Source organism: Mustelus asterias, chromosome 8 (assembly GCF_964213995.1).
Source record: "Mustelus asterias chromosome 8, sMusAst1.hap1.1, whole genome shotgun sequence".
In the NCBI taxonomy this organism is placed as follows: Eukaryota; Metazoa; Chordata; class Chondrichthyes; order Carcharhiniformes; family Triakidae; genus Mustelus; species Mustelus asterias.
Genome location: NC_135808.1, coordinates 50988987 through 51009260, shown reverse-complemented (window position 1 = coordinate 51009260; position 20274 = coordinate 50988987). Strand labels below are relative to the sequence as shown.

Here is a 20274-nt window from a genome sequence, read left to right as displayed (position 1 = left end):
CAAATGGAATGTTGGTGTTTATTACAAGGAGAATGGAATATAAAAATAGGGAAGTTTTACTGCAGCTGTACAGAGTCTCGGTGAGACCACATCTGGAATACTGTGTACAGTTTTGGTCTCCTTATTTGGAAAAGGATATCATTGTGTTCGAAGCAGTTCAGAGAAGATTCACTCGACACATTCCTGGGGTGAGGGGTTATCTTATGAAGAAAAGTTGGACAGGCTGGGCCTGAACCCATTGGAGTTTAGAAGAATGAGAGGTGATCTTATTGAAACATATCAGATTGTGAGGGGACTGACAGAGTGGATACCAGGAGGGTGGTGTCTCTTCTGGGGCAGAGTGAGCTGAGAATACAGAGGAACAAAGAGAATGCAATAAATTGAGGGAGAAACTGTGAGAAGAGAGAAAGAAGGAATGAATGACAGAGCAAACAAGGAGTGTGAGACGGGAAGAACAAGAAAGGGAGACAGCGAGAGTGTGGAGGAGAGAAACAGAGACTGAGGACAGATATTGAAAGAGTGAAAGGGTCAGCGGGTGAGGGAGAGATATCGATAGAGTGAGAGAGACAGAGAGTGAGGGAAGATATTGAGAGAGAGAAAGACAGAGACTGAGGGACAGAGACTGAGGGAGGGAGAGAGAAGAAGAGGAAGTGAAAGGTGCTGACGTGGTTTCTCTGGGTCAGACCATTTACAAACTGAGGAACAGGCAGTGAGACTCTGACAGGCTGCAGCTTTATAAAGCAGAGCCCAGTGAAGGGAGAGTTTATCAGTAACCAGGCACAGGGACACGACCACACACCATGATTTCAGCCATCCAGCTGCTCTGGCCTCTGGCATTCTGCATCGCAGGTACAAATCTCTCTCCTTCCACCTTGAACATTTTCCTGCTCTCCATTTCAATCCAATTCTCCTGACTTCAGATGAATGAGGGGGCATCTCATAGAGACTTACAAATTTCTAACAGGACTAGACAGGGTAGATGCAGGGAGGATGTTCCCGATGGTGGGAGAGTCCAGAACCAGGGGTCACAGTCTGAGGATTCAGGCTAGACCATTTAGGACGGAGGTGAGGAGATATTTCTTCACCCAAAGAGTGGCGAGCCTTGGGATTCATTTCCACAGGAAGTAGTTGATGCCAAAATGTTGAATATATTCAAGAGTCAGCTAAATCTAGCACTTGGGGTGAATGGGATCAAAGATTATGGGGAAAAAGTAGGATTAAGCGATTGAGTTGGACAATCAGCCATGATCGCGATGCATGGCGGTGCAGGCTCGAAGGGCAAAATGGCCTCCTCCTGCTCCTTTCTTCTATGTTTCTCTGGCTTGTGATTGAAAGGAAAATGCTGAAAGGAGAGGAACAGTCAGTGTCTCCAACAATATCTCATTGTACAGCGTCTTTCTGTGACAGTTCTTACTTCACTCTGTTTCTCTATTACCCCTCAGGTATCAATGGAGACGTCATCATGACCCAGTCTCCCCCGCTGCTGTCAGTGAGCCTGGGCCAGACCGCCACCATCACCTGTACGGCCAGTCAAAGCATTGGCAGTTACGTGAATTGGTACCAACAGCGAGAAGGACATAAACCGGCTCTGCTGATCTATACTGTAGCAACTCGATTCACAGGAATATCCGACCGATTCACCGGCAGTGGATCTGGGACAAGATCCATCCTGACAATCAGCAATGTACAGAATGAGGATGTCGCTGATTATTACTGTCTGCAATGTTCCAGCTGGCCCTGCACAGTGATACAGAGCCTTACAAAAACCCCCCCACACACAGCACCACCTCCTGTACTGACACATCCCACAGTTTTATATAATATATAATAATGGACACACAGTCCCACCTCCTGTACTGACACATCCCACAGTTTTATATAATATATAATAATGGACACACAGTCCCACCTCCTGTACTGACACATCCCACAGTTTTATATAATATATAATAATGGACACACAGTCCCACCTCCTGTACTGACACATCCCACAGTTTTATATAATATATAATAATGGACACACAGTCCCACCTCCTGTACTGACACATCCCACAGTTTTATATAATATATAATAATGGACACACAGTCCCACCTCCTGTACTGACACATCCCACAGTTTTATATAATATATAATAATGGACACACAGTCCCACCTCCTGTACTGACACATCCCACAGTTTTATATAATATATAATAATGGACACACAGCATCACCTCCTGTGCTGACACATCCCACAGTTTTATATAATATATAATAATGGACACACAGTCCCACCTCCTGGACTGACACATCCCACAGTTTTATATAATATATAATAATGGACACACAGCACCACCTCCTGTACTGACACATCCCACAGTTTTATATAATATATAATAATGGACACACAGCACCACCTCCTGTACTGACACATCCCAAAGTTTTATATAATATATAATAATGGACACACAGTCCCACCTCCTGTACTGACACATCCCACAGTTTTATATAATATATAATAATGGACACACAGCACCACCTCCTGTACTGACACATCCCACAGTTTTATATAATAAATAATAATGGACACACAGTCCCACCTCCTGTACTGACACATCCCACAGTTTTATATAATATATAATAATGGACACACAGTCCCACCTCCTGTACTGACACATCCCACAGTTTTATATAATATATAATAATGGACACACAGTCCCACCTCCTGTACTGACACATCCCACAGTTTTATATAATATATAATAATGGACACACAGTCCCACCTCCTGTACTGACACATCCCACAGTTTTATATAATATATAATAATGGACACACAGTCCCACCTCCTGTACTGACACATCCCACAGTTTTATATAATATATAATAATGGACACACAGTCCCACCTCCTGTACTGACACATCCCACAGTTTTATATAATATATAATAAAGACAAGAAAGGAAACTGGACAAATTATTTGCACTGTCCACTACACACTCCAGTCCCTGTGGTGTCCACCGCTCGCTGAAGGCCTCGAGTTTCCCTCTTACTCTCCATGTCCACATATGAAGAGCAGCTGAAAGATTTATCATCTCAAATTAGAATTCTCAACTCTCCCAACAAAACACTGAGACATTGAGAGAAACAGAGAGAGAGAAACAGAGAGAGAGAAACAGAGAGAGAGAAAGAGTGAGAGAGAAAGAGTGAGAGAGAAAGAGTGAGAGAGAAGAGATGAGTGAGTGAGTGAGTGAGGCAGAGAGCAGAGGTTTTTGTACAGCTCCTGCACTGGAAGTTGTCAGTGTGCCTTACGTTCGGTAAAGGAACCAAACTCAGACTGAGTAAGTAAAGCCCAATCCTCCGTTATTAACCCTTTCAATGCTGAAACTTTCTCAAACACAAATGCTGAATAGTTGAAGGTGTTGGTGAGGAAGCTGCAGTCAATGAAATGGTTGATTGAAGAACATTGTGTGGAACAGGGAGCCCAGCTGTATTTCTTTCCTTCCATTCCCCCCTTTAAGCAGCAAGATATAAGTAAGCAGCTTTTACCCACCGTGTGGAGGAGATCTGGACGTTTGCAGACTGTGCTCACATTCCTGCAGCATGGAGTGAAATCACTCTCTAGACTCCTGTCAGTCTCAGTGTGACACACACAGGCAGAGTTTGATGTGAAGTCGGACTCCCTGTCACAATCTCTGATATAACTGATCACAGCACCAGCACAGTGAGACACCGAGGTGCCACCTCCCCCAGCTTTCACTCTGCTCTCTCCACTCCCTGCTTATCTCTTGCTAAAGTTCTGATGACAAACAGCTACAGCAGGGCCCACAATCCAGTGGCTTCAGTGTTCCAGGCTTTTGGGGAGACTCTCAGTTACTTTCTCTCTGGGACGAGTTCAGTCCGATATTTATCCCGGATCCAACATCACTGAAAATGCTGATTGTTCTCATTGCTGTGTGTGGGATCTTGCTGTGTACACGTTGTGACCAGTCCTCAGACAAGATCCCTCATTTGTTAACTTCCTGAATGGGATCCCAATTTTGTTTTGCTCCTGGGTGAGGAGTAATCAGCTGGATCCCTGACTTTATTCAACCCCGCCCTTGATTGGTCAGAACAAGGTTCATTTAAAATGGATCCCTTCACCCGTGGAAACCTTACACAGTCCACGTAGTCCTTTATTAGCCATTGAATCTCTACAGTGCAGAAGAAGGCTGTTCAGTCCATCGAATCTGTACCAACTCTCTGAAAGAGCTTCTTCCCCAGGCTCCCCACCCTATCCCTGTAACCCTGCGCATTTACCATTGCTAATCCACCTAAAGAACACACTAGGGGCAATTTAGCATGGCCAATCCATCTGACCTGCAGATCTTTGGACTGTGGGAGGAAACTGGAGCACCCGGAGGAAATCCACGCAGACACGGGGAGAACGTGCAAACTCCAAATAGACAGTAACCCAAGGCCGGAATTGAACCTAGGTCCCTGACACTGAGGCAGCATTGCTAACCACTGTGACAATGTATGGCCCCACTTTTAATTTTTCAGAAGAAACTATTTTGACCTGCCTTTGTTGAATAACGTGTTAGTTACTAATTACTCAAAAAATAATAAACTCCTGAAATACACTTGCACAATGACCAGAAATGTAAAATTAAATGTCCAGATAAAAGTTAAATCTGTCTTTGTCTTGTCAGTGAGTGTGGAGGATGGATGTTGCAGCCATTAAGTTGGGTGATTCCGGGAGAGCTGACTTTGGTATTTTAGCAGTTAGTTTGGAGACTCTGGGTTCTGCAGGGTTGCTGGATCGCTGTCCACTTTCCTTTAGATGGTGACATCTGCTGAGCTTTCCCCCAGAGACACAGAGAGATCCTTTGTCTGTTTGTCTTTTGCTGGGGTGACTGGGCTGTCTCTCCTTGTTTCTGTCTCAACTCACATTCTGTCACACCCGCACCAGTACACACAGCTCAGGTGTGCAGTTGGATTTTTAACCCATTTCCCTGTTGTTTCCTGAAAGGTAACAAACAAACATGTCTTTCACCCCAGAGTCAGTTTACTTTGAACTCAGGCCATTTCCACATTCTGAGATATATAACTCAACAGGAGATGGGTTTTGGATGTCTGCTGAGATGTGACAATCAGTCTCCATTGTCTCCATAACAACAGGAGATTAAAGTTCAGTCTTTGACATTTTTTCTATCTGCATTTCTGTTTCCTGTTTGAAGAAGTCCCTGATACCTTTCAGGTGTGACATTCCATCTTCTCTCGGGTCTAGTCTGTCAAATATAACCCACATCGGAATTTTCCAGAAGCTGGTCACTTTACATTCTCGGCCATCTTGGCTCAGTCATCGTCTCATAGAAATTTACAGCACAGAAAGAGGCCCTTCAGCCCATCCTGTCTCTGCCGGCCATTAAGCACCTATCTATTCTAATCCCATTTCCCAGCACGTGGTCTGTAGCCTTGTGCGCTTTGGGGCTTCAAGTGCTCATCTAAATGCTTTTTAAATGTTGTGGGGGTTCCCACTGCTTCCACCATTTCAGGCAGTGAGTTTCGGATTCCCAGAACCTCTGGGTGAAAAGATTTGCATCAAGTCCCTCAAAATCTGAAATTAAATCTATTCTTCCTGGTTATTGACCCTTCTACTTGGGGAAAAGTTTCTTTGTATTTGTCCTCTCTATGTCCTTTGGTGAGGCCACACTGGGAAAATTGCTTGCCGTTTGGGTATCCTTATCTGAGGAAGGATGTCTTTGCGACAGTGGGAGCGCAGCAAAGGTTTACCGGACTGATTCCTGGGATAATGGGACTGATGTAGGAGGAGAGATTGTGTTGGTTAAGATTATATTCACTGCAGTTCAGAAGAGTGAGAGGAGATCTCATAGAAAGCTATGAACAGGACTAGACAGGGGAGATACAGGAATTATGTTCCTGGTGGTGGGAGTGTCCGGTTCCAGAGGTCACAGCCTGAGGATACGGTGTAAAACTTTTAGGGCTGAGATGAGCAGAATTTCCTTCACCCAGAGAGTGGTGAGCCTGTGGAATTCACTATCACCACAATCATTTGAGGCCAAAACCTTGGAGGTAGGATTCTCCCAAAAACATTCTAAGTGTCAAAATCGTGTAAAAACTGTAAAAAAAATGTTCAAAGTGAATCTCCCACACTCTGTGCATCACAGAGAGCCCTAGTGAGATTCAAGATAAAAATCTGGGACTGGGGCCTATTCTTGCTGGAGAGGCCAGCAGCGTAGTGCTGAGTGAGCCACTGTGCATGTGCAGAGATTGGCACAAGCACAGTGGCCCGCACTGCTGGCCTCCTGATCACTGGCCAGCCCCACGACCCCTCATTGCTGCCCATCTAACACCCCCACGGATCAAGCATTGGTCCCCGGATGTGGCAGGACTGCAGAGCTTAGATCTGATCCATTGTTTGTGGGATGGTTTAGCTCTGTCTATCACTTGCTGCTTCTGCTGTTTGACACACAGTCCTGTGTTGTAGCTTCACCAGGTTAACACCTCATTTTTCAGTATGTCTGCTGTTGCTCCTGCCATGTCCTCCTGCACTCTTCATTGAACTGAAAGCAGCAGAGAATCCACAGAAACAGACTGATGTTTGCCTGATTTGTCTGTGTGTTTATTAGATGTGACTGAGCAGATAGCAAGAGTTTCAGCAGCGACAAAGACATTTCTCTAGTTCACCTCCCACTTTCCGCATCCACTTCCAAAATCCTCATGGGGAAAGGGCTCAGCACCTGTCAGCGACTGGTTAAATGTCCCCCCTCTAGACTACAGGCCTCCCACAATCTGCTCTCCATCTCTCTCCTGAAGACACTCTCTCTGGCTGGGGAACAGCTCCACCCTCCCCAAGTTGCCTCATTCCTCCAAGTGTGAGGCAGGAGGGTGAAGATGGCAGCCTATTGGAGTGTGAGGTGTCAGACGTACCTTAGTGGCTAACACTCTCGCCTCTGAGTCACAATGTTGTGGCTTCAAATCCCATTCCTGACGCTTGAGCACATCATCCAGGCTGAGATCCAGTGCAGTATCGAGTGATGCACCATTGATTCACGCAAAGACTAGATGTTGCGAAACAACAGGCTTTTATTAACAAGAACAGAAGCACTCCCAAACCGATGGCTAACCTGAACTGACGCAAAAGGGGCGGAGAGCAGCCACCTTTATACCCCGAGGAGGGCGGAGCCCCGGATTGAGGCAGCAGGGGCGTGCCCAGGCATATCCCATATACAGACAGCATTACAGTGGTTCACCACATTCACCCCCTGTTTAAAAAAGAGTTTGGCGGGGGCGAGGTGGTGGAACGACAGTCACAAGTTATTGATTCAAGTTACAAGTTCAGTCTCTCCGGGGGCTTGATCTGCCGCTGCGACCGCCGCAATGTCAGCCGTGGCGCCGGTTCAGGAGGCCGCGGTGATGGGTCAGACGCCAGTCCATAACCGGTGAAGCCGTCCGTCGCGCCTTCAGACTGCCGGGTGTGTGGAGGCAGCTCCTGGGGCTCAGGCGTGCCGTACACGGGGGCTAAATGAGCGTGCTGCGACTCTTGTGCATCATGGACGACGTTGGGAGCTGGGGGTGAGGGGCCGTGGGACGTAGTACCTGCGGGGGCCAGATCGCGAATGGAGACCGTGTCCACCCGCCCGTCATGATACGCCACATAGGCGTATTGGGGGTTGGCGTGGAGGAGCCGGACCGTTTCGATCAGGGGGTCCGACTTATGGGTCCGCACGTGCTTCCGGAGCAGGACAGGGCCTGGGGACGTCAGCCACGACGGTAGTGAGGTCCCCGAGGAGGACTTCCTGGGGAAAACAAACATTCGTTCATGAGGGGTGCACAGTCGTGACCTAATTGAGTGTAGTGCATCAGGGAGGACCTCTTGCCAGCGGGAGACTGGAAGACCCTTAGACCGGAGAGCTAATAAAATGGCCTTCCAGACTGTCGCATTCTCCCTCTCCACCTGTCCATCCCCCCTGGGGTTGTAGCTGGTGGTCCTGCTCAAGACTATGCCTTTGGAGAGTAGGTACTGGCGCAGCTCGTCACTCATAAAAGAGGAACCCCAGTCGCTATGAATATAGCTGGGGAAACCAAACAGGGTGAAGAGGCTGTGCAGGGCCCTGACGACCGTGGCCGAGGTCATATCCGGGCAGGGAATAGCAAAGGGGAACCGCGAATACCCATCAACGATGTTGAACATAGAACATAGAACAGTACAGCACAGAACAGGCCCTTCGGCCCACAATGTTGTGCCGAGCTTTATCTGAAACCAAGATCAATCTATCCCACTCCCTATCATCCTGGTGTGCTCCATGTGCCTATCCAATAACCGCTTAATGTTCCTAAAGTGTTATGGTGAACCATAGATGGTTACCACTATGGGTACTGAACCATAGATGGTTAGCACTATGGGTACTTGTACATATGTTACTCTTGTTACTGTTGGGGTTAGGGTTGGGGTGTTCCACCTGTTAGTATTGTTCTGTGGTACACTCCGGTTGGCTCCGCCTACCTATAGGAGTATAAAGGTCACTGCACTGCCTAGTGACCCTTTAGTCTGGGATTGTATTGCTAAGCAGTTTGCTCCATTCTTGTTGCTAATAAAAGCCTTTATTTCCCGGGTACGATACAGCCTCCCGAGTGAATTAATCGCGCATCAATTTTATTAGTAATAATTTTGGTGGAAAAAAAAACCATGGAGCAAATGTTAAGACCCGATCGGCTTACCTTAGATCCGCGTGCCGCTGGAGCGTCGGACACTTTCGACCATTGGTTGAAGTGTTTCCAGGATTATATCGACGCCTCAACAGCAGTCCAAAACAACGCCGATAGATTGCGGGTCCTCCACGCAAGGGTAAGCGACACTGTGTATGCAGCAATCCGTGATGCCCAAGACTACAAAGGGGCCATCGAACTACTTAAGAAACTGTACAACAAACCGCCAAATGAGATTCATGCTCGGCACCTACTAGCCACTCGACGGCGGCAGCCTGGCGGAACGACGGGACAGTACCTGCGCAAACTTCAGCAGCTAGCCAGAGCCTGCAATTGCAAGTCAGTGTCGGCTACTCAATACACTAACGATCTGATCCGAGATGCGCTCGTGGCGGGAATCGGCTCATCCTATATTCACCTGCGGCTGCTAGAGCAAGGTAACTTAGACCTAGCTAAGACGGTGGAATTGGCTGATGCGATGGAAACGGCCTCCAGAAGTCTTGAAACTTACCCCACCGACCACATGGGAACATCGTGGCAAGTACAGCCACCGACTCAACTCTACCCAGCGGCTCCTCGGAACTGCGCGATCGTGCTTTCAACCTTGGACCTGACGGCGGCGGCAGCTCCAGGTGGCCCGCGGTGCTATTTTTGTGGATTGGCAAAGCACCCTCGTCAGCGATGTCCGGCCAGAACGGTATTTTGCTCCGCGTGTGGGAAGAAAGGGCACTATGCGAAAGTGTGCTGAGCTAAACCACCTTCGAAGCCAAGCAGTGCGGCGCGTGAATCTCCAGGATCTGTCTCCTTGTCTCCGGCTTCGTCGAGGTCTTCCACCATGTGCGATTCACGAGCGCCGCCATTCCTGAGGACGACGACGCAAGACACGTGCGACCTGCGAGTGCCGCCACTTTCAACGCCATCGACCACGTGCGATCCATGGGCGTAGCCATTTTGGTCGACACTGACCGCAGACGACCAGCAGGGGTCATCATCATCGACCATCTCAGCTGCCTGCAGTTGCACTCAAGATTCAACAGTGGCGTCAATCATCCTGGACCAGGCCAAGCCTCACAGACTCGACAAGTCCATGATAGACAAAGAGGTAAACGGACGCCTGATACATTGTCTGTTTGACAGCGGGAGCACGGAGAGTTTCATTCATCCTGACACCGTGAAACTGTGCGGTCTCCGAGTACAGACTGTCAGACAGACAATTTCTATGGCGTCGAGGTCCCGATCTGTTACCGTTCTTGGGAGTTGCGTGGTAAACCTAACGGTGCGGGGCACAGTTTATGAGAACTTCAGGCTCCTCGTGTTACCGCACCTTTGCGCTCCGATACTCCTGGGACTAGACTTTATGGTCCACCTGAAGAGTGTGACCCTGCAGTACGATGGGCCACTCCCTCCACTTTCAGTGGGAGAACAGCAGCCTCCAAATTGCCCAGCGCGCTCCACGTGCAGTCTCTCGACACTCAGAATCACCCCGCCATCTTTATTTGAGAATCTCGTTTCAGGCTGCAAGCCCATCGCAACTAAGAGCAGGCGTTACAGCGCTGAGGATCGGATCTTTATTCGATCTGAGGTTCAGCGGCTCCTCAGGGAAGGGATCATTCAACCTAGCACTAGCCCATGGAGAGCACAAGTCGTGGTGGTTAAGATTGGAGACAAGCCCCGGATGGTCATAGACTATAGTCAGACCATTAATAGATACACGCAGCTGGACGCGTACCCTCTCCCGCGCATATCTGACATGGTCAACCAGATTGCGCAGTACCGGGTGTTCTCCACCATTGACTTGTAGTCAGCCTATCACCAGCTCCCCATTCACCCAGAGGACCGAAAATATACGGCCTTTGAGGCGGATGGTCGTCTCTACCACTTCTTAAGGGTTCCCTTTGGCATCACGAATGGGTTCTCGGTCTTCCAGCGTGCAATGGACCGAATGGTGGACCAAAATGGGCTACGGGCTACCTTCCCGTACCTGGACAACGTCACTATCTGCGGCCATGACCAGCAGGACCACGATGCCAACCTCCTAAAGTTTTTACGCACTGCGTCTCGCCTGAACCTGACCTATAACAGGGAGAAGTGTGTATTCAGCAAGCGCCGCCTAGCAATTCTCGGATACGTGGTGGAAAACGGGGTCCTTGGCCCTGATCCAGACCGTATGCGTCCCCTCCTTGAACTTCCCCTACCCACTAGCATCAAAGCACTGAGAAGATGCTTAGGCTTCTTTTCGTATTACGCACAGTGAGTTCCCAATTATGCGGACAAAGCCCGTCCGCTCATAAAGTCTACCTCTTTTCCCCTGGCAGCAGAGGCTCGCTTAGCCTTTGAAGGGATAAAAGCCGACATCGCGAAAGCCACGATGCACGCTGTCGATGAGTCCATCCCCTTCCAGGTGGAGAGTGATGTATCTGATTTCGCCCTGGCCGCCACACTTAACCAGGCGGGCAGGCCCGTCGCCTTTTTCTCTCGCACCCTCCAAGGCCCTGAAATTCGGCACTCTGCTGTGGAAAAAGAGGCTCAGGCCATTGTGGAGGCCGTACGGCATTGGCGCCATGATTTGGCTGGAAAACGATTTACCCTGCTCACGGACCAGCGGTCCGTGGCGTTCATGTTCAACAACACGTTAAGGGGTAAGATCAAAAATGATAAAATCTTGAGGTGGAGAATCGAACTCTCCACCTACAACTATGATATCATGTACCGTCTGGGGAAGCTCAATGAGCCCTCAGATGCCCTGTCACGTGGAACATGTGCCAGTGTGCAGGAGGACCGGCTACAGGCCCTCCACAATGATCTCTGCCATCCGGGGATCACTCGGCTCTTCCATTTTGTAAAGGCCCGGAATCTACCCTACTCCGTAGAGGATGTCAGGTCGATAACTCGAAGCTGCCAGGTATGTGCTGAATGCAAGCCGCACTTCTACCGACCTGACAGGGCACACCTCATTAAAGCCACTTGCCCTTTTGAAAGACTGAGTGTTGATTTCAAGGGCCCCCTTCCTTCGACAGACCGGAATGTGTACTTCCTCAACGTGGTTGACGAGTACTCCCGATTGCCTTTTGCCATTCCCTGTTCAGACATGACCGCTGCCACGGTTATCAAAGCTCTGTGGGATCTTTTCACCCTGTTTGGTTACCCCAGTTATATCCACTGTGATAGGGGTTCGTTGTTTATGAGTGACGACTTGAGGCAATACCTGCTCTCTAAAGGGATTGCCTCAAGTAGGACTACGAGTTACAACCCCAGGGGTAACGGGCAGGTCGAAAGAGAAAACACTACAGTCTGGAAGGCTGTCTTACTGGCGTTGAGGTCTAAGGATCTTCCAGTCTCCCGTTGGCAAGAGGTACTTCCTGATGCGCTCCATTCAATCTGGTCCCTCCTGTGTACGGCAACCAACGCTACCCCACATGAGCGGATGTTTACCTTCCCTAGGAAGTCTTCCTCTGGGACCTCACTGCCGTCTTGGTTGACGTACTCAGGACCTGTCCTCCTGCGGCGGCATGTTAGGACCTGCAAGTCCGACCCTTTGGTTGAACAGGTCCATCTCCTTCACGCCAACCCTCAATATGCCTATGTAGCATATCCTGACGGGTGAGAGGACACGGTCTCTATTCGAGATCTGGCGCCTGCAGGGGACCTGGAAACCCCCGTCGCTCCCGCACCCCTGGTTAGGGACCCCTTGCCCTTTATCTCCCCTCCTGACACGGCGCGGGCAGTATCGGGACCACCACTTAATCCTCTTACTCCCGTGTACAGCTTGCCTGAGTCCAGGAGATTGTCGCCACCTCGGACCCTATAGTTATGCCCCCTTGTAATAGCTCCATCCACCCGAGGAAATAGTCTTTGAACGTTCACTCTATCTATCCCCTTCATCATTTTATAAACCTCTATTAAGTCTCCCCTCAGCCTCTTCCGCTCCAGAGAGAACAGCCCTAGCTCCCGCAACCTTTCCTCATAAGACCTACCCTTCAAACCAGGCAGCATCCTGGTAAATCTCCTCTGCACTCTTTCCAGCGCTTCCACATCCTTCTTATAGTGAGGTGACCAGAACTGCACACAATATTCCAAATGTGGTCTCACCAAGGTCCTGTACAGTTGCAGCATAACCCCACGGCTCTTAAACTCAAACCCCCTGTTAATAAACGCTAACACACTATAGGCCTTCTTCACAGCTCTATCCACTTGAGTGGCAACCTTTAGAGATCTGTGGAAATGGACCCCAAGATCTCTCTGTTCCTCCAATATGAGGAAGTATACGTTGCGGTCAGAGGAGGGGAGGGGACCTTTGAAGTCAACGCTCAGGCATTCGAAAGGGCGGATGGCTTTGATGAGGTGCGCTCTGTCTGGTCGGTAGAAGTGCGGCTTGCACTCCGCGCAGACTTGGCAGTGCCTGGTTACAGACCTGACTTCCTCAATGGAATAGGGCAGGTTCCGGGCCTTGATGAAATGGAAGAACCTGGTAACCCCCGGGTGGCAGAGGTCATCGTGGAGGGTCTGTAACCGGTCTAGGTTCACGCTGGCACAGGTCCCCCGGGACAGGGCATCTGGGGGTTCATTGAGTTTCCCAGGCCGGTATAAAATGTCGTAATTCTAAGTGGAGAGCTTGATCCTCCACCTCAAAATATTATCGTTCTTGATTTTGCCCCGCTGCGTGTTGCTGAACATAAAGGCAACGGACCGTTGCTCCGTGAGCAGGGTGAACCGTTTGCCAGCTAAGTAGTGGCGCCAGTGCCGCACCGCCTCCACGATGGCTTGTGCCTCTTTATCGACAGAGGAGTGTCGAATTTCAGGGCCCTGGAGGGTGCGCGAGAAGAAGGCCACGGGTCTGCCCGCCTGGTTAAGAGTGGCGGCTCGGGCAAAATCAGACGCATCGTTATCCACCTGGAATGGGGTGGATTAGTCTACGGCGTGCATCGTGGCCTTCGCGATATCCGCTTTGATATCCAGCCGGGCCTCCGCTGCTAGGGGAAAAGATGTGGATTTAATGAGCGGACGGGCTTTGTCCGGATAATTGGGGACCCACTGGGCGTAGTACGAGAAGAAGCCTAGGCATCTCCTCAGCACTTTGAGGGTGGTGGGGAGGGGAAGTTCCAGGAGGGGACGCATGCGGTCGGGGTCGGGGCTGATGACCCCGTTCTCCACAACACAACCAAGGATGGCGAGGTGGCGCGTGCGGAATACACACTTCTCCTTATTGTAGGTCAGGTTGAGGAGTGCCGCAGTGTGGAGGAATTTTTGGAGGTTGGCGTCGTGGTCCTGCTGATCGTGGCAGCAGATGGTGACGTTATCCAGGTACGGGAAGGTGGCCCCCAGCCCATTCTGGTCCACCATTCGGTCCATCTCATGCTGGAAAACCGAGACCCCGTTGGTGACGCCGTAAGGGACCCAAAGGAAGTGGTAGAGACGGCCATCCGCCTCGAAGGCAGTGTATTGGCGGTCTTCCGGGCGGATAGGGAGCTGGTGGTATGCAGACTTTAAATCAATGGTGGAGAACACCCGATATTGTGCAATCTGATTGACCATGTCAGATATGTGGGGAAGGGATACGCGTCCAGCTGCGTGTATCGGTTGATGGTCTGACTGTAGTCAATGACCATGCGATGTTTCTCCCCAGTCTTGATAACCACCACTTGGGCTCTCCAAGGGCTGGTACTGGCCTCAATGATCCCCTCCCCCAGGAGGCGTCGCACCTCGGACTTGATGAACACTCTATCACCAGCGCTGTACCGTCTGCTTTTGGTGGCAATGGGCTTGCAGTCGGGGGTGAGGTGCTCAAAGAGCGAGGGAGGGGCGACTTTGAGGGTCGAGAGACCACAGGTGGTGCGCGGTGGCTGGTCTGTTAGCTGTGGATTTTGGACGGAGATTGGGGGAAAAGGCCCATTATACACCATGGTGACGCTCCCAAGGTGGCACATGAAATCTAGCCCCAGTAATACGGCAGCGCAGAGCTGTGGCAGCACGAGGAGCTTGCACTTGTCGTACACCGTGCCCCGTACAGTCAGAGTTGCTACACAGTAGCTGAGGACATTCACTGACCGGAACTTCGAAGCCATAGAGATTGATTGCTGCATTGGCCGTACTGGCAGTGCGTAGCGCCTCACCGGGTTAGGGTGGATGAAACTCTCCGTACTCCCACTGTCAAATAAGCAGTTAGTAGTGTGGCCGTTTACCTTGATGTCCATCATCGACCAGGCGAGCTGGTGAGGCCTGGACTGGTCCAACACGACCAAGGCCACTGTCGGATTAGGCGATGCGGTGGACGGTTCCCAAAATGGCGGCCCCCGTGACTCGGCTGACGTCACCCAAGATGGCGGCTCCCGTGGGTCACGCGTGGCTGATGGCGTCCAAGATGGCGGCCTCCATGGGTCGCACGTGGCCGCTCGTGTCCAAAATGGCGGATCACACCCGGTCGATGGCGTCGAAGGCAATCCCTCCCGCGGATCGCACGCGGCGCTGCTGGGCCTGGAGGCTGATTTTGCCCTGCAAACTTTCAGGTAATGACCCTTCTTACCGCAGCCAGAGCAGATCGCGTCTTTCGCCGGGCAGCGTCGTCGTGGGTGCTTCTCCAGGCCGCAGAAGTAGCACCTCACGCCTCCGGGGACTGCCGCAGTGGTCAGTTCGGCTTCGGGATGGGGCGTGGTGTAGGTTTTGTGGTGAACCATAGATGGTTACCACTATGGGTACTTGTGCATATGTTACTCTTGTTACTGTTGGGGTTAGGGTTGGGGTGTTCCACCTGTTATTATTGTTTATGTGGTACACTCCGTTCGGCTCCGCCTTCTTACAGGAGTATAAAGGTCACTGCTACTTCCTAGCAGTCTTTAGTCTGGGATAATATTGTTAAGTAGTGTGCTCCTATTTGTCGTGAATAAAAGCCTTTATTCCCGGGTACGTTCTAGCCTCCCGTGTGAATCAATCGCGCATCAGGTTTGCGGCCCTCCCGGGTACAGCGATGGCTGCGGTCGCGGTGTCCACGGTGCGCCCTCGTGGCCGGGGGTGTAGGCCTCGAGGTTCCGGAACGCTACCTCCAGCGAGCCGGCAAGTTCCACAGTTTTCTTCAGGTCCGGCCCACCTTGCTCCAGCAGACGCTGCCGGATATCGGTCGACCTGATGCCCGCGACAAAGGCATCTCTGATCAGGTCGTCGGCGTTTTGGGCGGCTGAAACGGCCTTGCAGTTGCAGGCTCTGCCGAGTGCACGCAGTTCGCGCAGGAATTGCTCAGTCGATTCCCCGGGCTGCTGTCTGCGAGTGGCCAGCAGGTGTCTGGTGTAGACCTCGTTCAGCTGCCGGTTGTACTGGCTCTTGAGGAGATCGATTGCCTCCTGGTAAGTCTCTGCGTCTCGGATCAGCGCGAAGACGTGAGCGCTGACGCGGGCGTGGAGCACGTGTAGTTTGTCGATGTCGGTTACGACGACGGAGGAGGAGGAGACGATGAAGGTCTCAAAACAGCGCAGCCAGTGATCAAAAGAGTCAGAGGCGCCGACTGCCTGCGGATCCAGATCCAATTTGCCAGGTTTCAGGAGTTGCTCCATTTCAAAACTGTTGTTAATAAAATTGATGCACCATTGATTCACGCAAAGACTAGAGGTTGCTAAACAACAGGCTTTTATTAACAAAGAACTGAAGCACTCCCAAACCGATGCTAACCCGAACTGAGGCAAAAGGGGTGGAGAGCAGCCACCTTTATACCCCGAGGAGGGCGGAGCCCCGGATTGAGGCAGCAGGGGCATGCCCAGGCATATCCCATAAACAGACAGCATTACAGTGGTTCACCACATTGAGCGAGTGCTGCACTGTCAGAGATGCCGTCTTTCAGATGAGACAAACTGATATCTGTCCTCTCAGGGGGTGTGAAAGATCCCATGGTACCATTGGAAGAAGAGCACGGGAGTTTTCCCCGGTGTACTGGTCAATATTTATCCCTCAATCAACATCACTACAAATCTGCTTATCTGTTCATTCTCACTCTGCTCCCTGGGATCTTGCTGTGCACAATGAGCTGTAAAACACTTTGGGACATTCTGAGGTGATGACAGGTGCTATTGAAACGTAATTCTGTCTTTGAGGTTGGAGATTCCTGATCCTGACTCTCACCTATTGGCCACACACTCGCACCCTCCAGGGGTCGTGGGGTCATTCGGAACAGTGACCCTGTCTGACCCCAGATACTGAGGCCATTCTAGCCTCACCCTTGACCTCATAGAATCATAGAATAATACAGTGCACAAGAGGCCATTCGGCCCAGTGAGTCACCACCGACACATTAGAAATATCTGAATTCATACCTAATCCCATCTGTCAGCACTTGGCCCATAGCCCTAAATGTTATGATGTGCCAAGTGCTCATCTAGATACTTCTAAAGGATGGAAGCCAACCTGCTCTACCACCCTCCCAGGCAGTGCCTTCCAGACCGTCACCACCCTCTGGGTAAAAAGGTTTTTCCTCACATCCCCCCTAAACCTCCTGCCCCTCACCTTGAACCTATGTCCCCTTCTGACTGACCCTTCAACTAATGGGAATAGTTGCTCCTTAAGCACGCTGTCCATGTCTCTCATAGCCTTGTAGACTTTGAACAGGTCGCCCCTCAGTCATCTCTGCTCCAACAAAAATAAGCCAATCCTACGCAACCTCTCTTCATTACTTATATGCTCCATCTCTCAGCCCAGTGCTGTGCGGTAAGGTGTGAAATGAAATCTAGAAGCTTCCACAGTGACAGCCAATCAGAATGCTGTGTGAACTGTGTTGATCCAAGTCTGCTGCAATGTTCTGGGATAAAGTTCTCCTGATCTGTGTGTGATCTGAGGTTTGTTGATGCTCAACCTGTTTCTCCCAGACAGACTGAGCAATAGTTCCAGCTTCCTGACTGGTTAACAGTCTCTTAAAGGGACACTGTGTCTTTAAATACTCTCACTATTCACCATTTCAGTGCTGAATTTGTAGTAACCTTCTTTACAGATGTTTCAGTAACATTGCAAAATGATTTAACCAGCTTCAAATCAAACCTTTACCCCAGACACTGAACTACTTTGAAATCCAACTTGTCACTTTCCCTTGGATTTCATCAGCTTTTAATTTTAAACAATGGTACAGCGTTATCCGTCCTCCAGTCCTCCCACACCACACCTGTAGCCAGAGAGGATTGGGAAATAATGGTCAGAGTCTCTGCTTTTTCTTCCCTTGCTTCCCTTCGCATCCTGGGATACATTTCACCCGGGCCTGGGAATTTTTCCACTTTCAAAGATGATAAGCACATTAATATCTCCTCCCACACTATCATTATCCCATTAATTATTTCACAATCCCTCCCCTCCTGAACTACAATGTCAGCTTTGTCCCTCTCATTTGTGATATCTGATGTAAATTATTCATTCAGAACCATCTCTATGTCTTCTCCCTCCACACACAAGTTATCTTTTTGCTCTCTAACCTGCCCTATTCATTCCTTAGTTATTGATGCGTGATAAATCACACGGGAGACAGGATGTACCCGGGAAATAAAGGCTTTTATTGCCAACAATAACGGAGCTACTATATACAATATACAATCCCAGACTAAAGGGTCACCAGGCAGAGCAGTGACCTTTATACCTCTCCCAGGAGGCGGAGCCAACTGGGGTGTATCATAGGACTATATTAAAAGGTAGAACAGCCCAACCCTAACCCCAACAGTAACATATCTACAGACTCATAGTACTGGCCAGACCATGGCTCAGCACTACCTGGTGGTAACCAACAATGGTTCACCACAGTTATCCTCCTTGCAATGTCCCACGCTGTTGCTTTGTGTGAACATATTTGTTCTGAACTCTAACTCCAGCTCGAATATCCTCCCACTGCTCTGACACTGATTTACCTTCAAGTTGCTGTTTCCTCTCCATTTTGGCAAATCCCAGTTTAGTGAAATTGGCCTTTTCCCAATTTAAAACGTTTACTCTTGATCGATCTTTCCCCTTTTCCGTAACTACTCTAAATCTAACTGTATTATGATCACTATTACCCAAATGCTCTCCCACTGATACACCTTCCATATGCCGAGATTCATTCTATAAAACTGCCCAAAACTGCCCCTTCTCTTGTTGGGATTGTTCCGTGCTGGTTAAAAAATTTCCCCCAGAATGGATTTTCAGAATTCTGCAACATCGAAACATTGACACTGATTTGATCCCAGTCAATATTCGGGAAGTTGAAAGCCTGAAAATGGCAGTGATTAAAATTCCTCCTCTTCTCTTTCAGCCCGTGAGAATTCACAACCCACGCTGACCCTGCTGCCCCCCTCCCCGGAGGAGGTCAAGACCAAGGGCACTGCCACCCTGGTGTGCCTTGCCAATCACTTCTATCCTGATGAGGTGGAGGTGAAGTGGAAGAAGGATGGTGCAGCCATTTCCAACGGGGTTCAGACCAGCAATTACCTGCGAGCTTCAGACAACACCTACAGCGTCAGCAGCCTGCTGACCCTCTCTGGCTCCGACTGGGAGTCCAACGCCCGCTTCTCCTGTGCCCTCACCCACGTGAGCCTCTCCTCTCCCCTCAGCAAGAGCGTCAGGAGATCAGAATGTGCCTAGAGTGTTAGAGACAGTCCACAGAGGAGGCACAACTTGAAATAGAACAGGGGTGAGCTGGGAGGGCAAAGGTCATTGTCAGCACTGAATTACAACTCCCTTCCTCCTCGGGACTGGGTCTGAGACACTTCTGAGGGTCAGGGGTTAAAGCACGTTATTGGTATAGTGTAGAGGGAGCTTTACTCTGTATTAACCCCATGCTGTTCCTGTCCTGGGACTGTTTGATAGGGACTGTGTAGAGGGAGTTTTACTCTGTTCCTGTTCTGGGAGTGTTTGATGGGGACAGTGCAGAATCGTGATAACAAGTATAACCTCTGGAAGATGCTGAAGAGTGTCAGCTGTACAATAATAATGTGACCCTGTGAAGTGTCTGCTTCAGTAAACCAGACCTCCTTCCTGCTCACCCTGCAGTTACAATTGAAGCTTTAGTCACTGTTTAAAGGGACAGGATTCTCATGTTATTGAGAAAATCTCCACAAGTGTTTTAATAAACCTCCATTCTCCCTGTGAATTTCTCCAGCTTCCTCTGGCTGGGCTGTTTTTTCTGTCAATGTCAATGTGTAAAAGGTAATAAACATTAAGAATATTCCGTTTCTGTCTGGTGAGTGCTTTGGAAATGTCCCACCTCCCCATCAGCTGATTGGCTGCATTTCACCAAGAGATTGTCCTGATTGGCTGCTTGGCCTGTCAATCAATGACACATCAGCAGAAGATTGGATTCAAAGCCAATGATCATTCATTTGAAAATGATCAGTTTGATCTGGAATCTTTTGAGTGACAAGATTGAAAACAGAAAAGAAACTGAAAGTTGCTGGGATTAAACCATCACAATCACAATTCTCCACCCCATATTCACCACCTCCCCCTTGACCTTAACCATCTCACGTGGTCTCACTGCTCCCATAGTTTCAATCAGAGATAAGACCATCTCTGATCACTTCCTTGTATCACTCCCCAGCCACATCCCCCTTCCACACCCCCAACCCTATCCCCTTCTGTATCCATCCCTGCAAAAA

General features: G+C 49.8%; 1 gene segment (V, D, J or C); it reads left to right on the top strand.

The window, feature by feature from the left end:
* Window positions 1-669: 669 nt before the first annotated feature.
* LOC144497154 (Ig kappa chain V region Mem5-like) lies at window positions 670-19849 on the top strand. The segment is given in 4 exon segments: window positions 670-849; window positions 1443-1744; window positions 3273-3318; window positions 18933-19849. Coding segments are annotated over 4 exon segments (726 nt in total).
* Window positions 19850-20274: the final 425 nt, after the last annotated feature.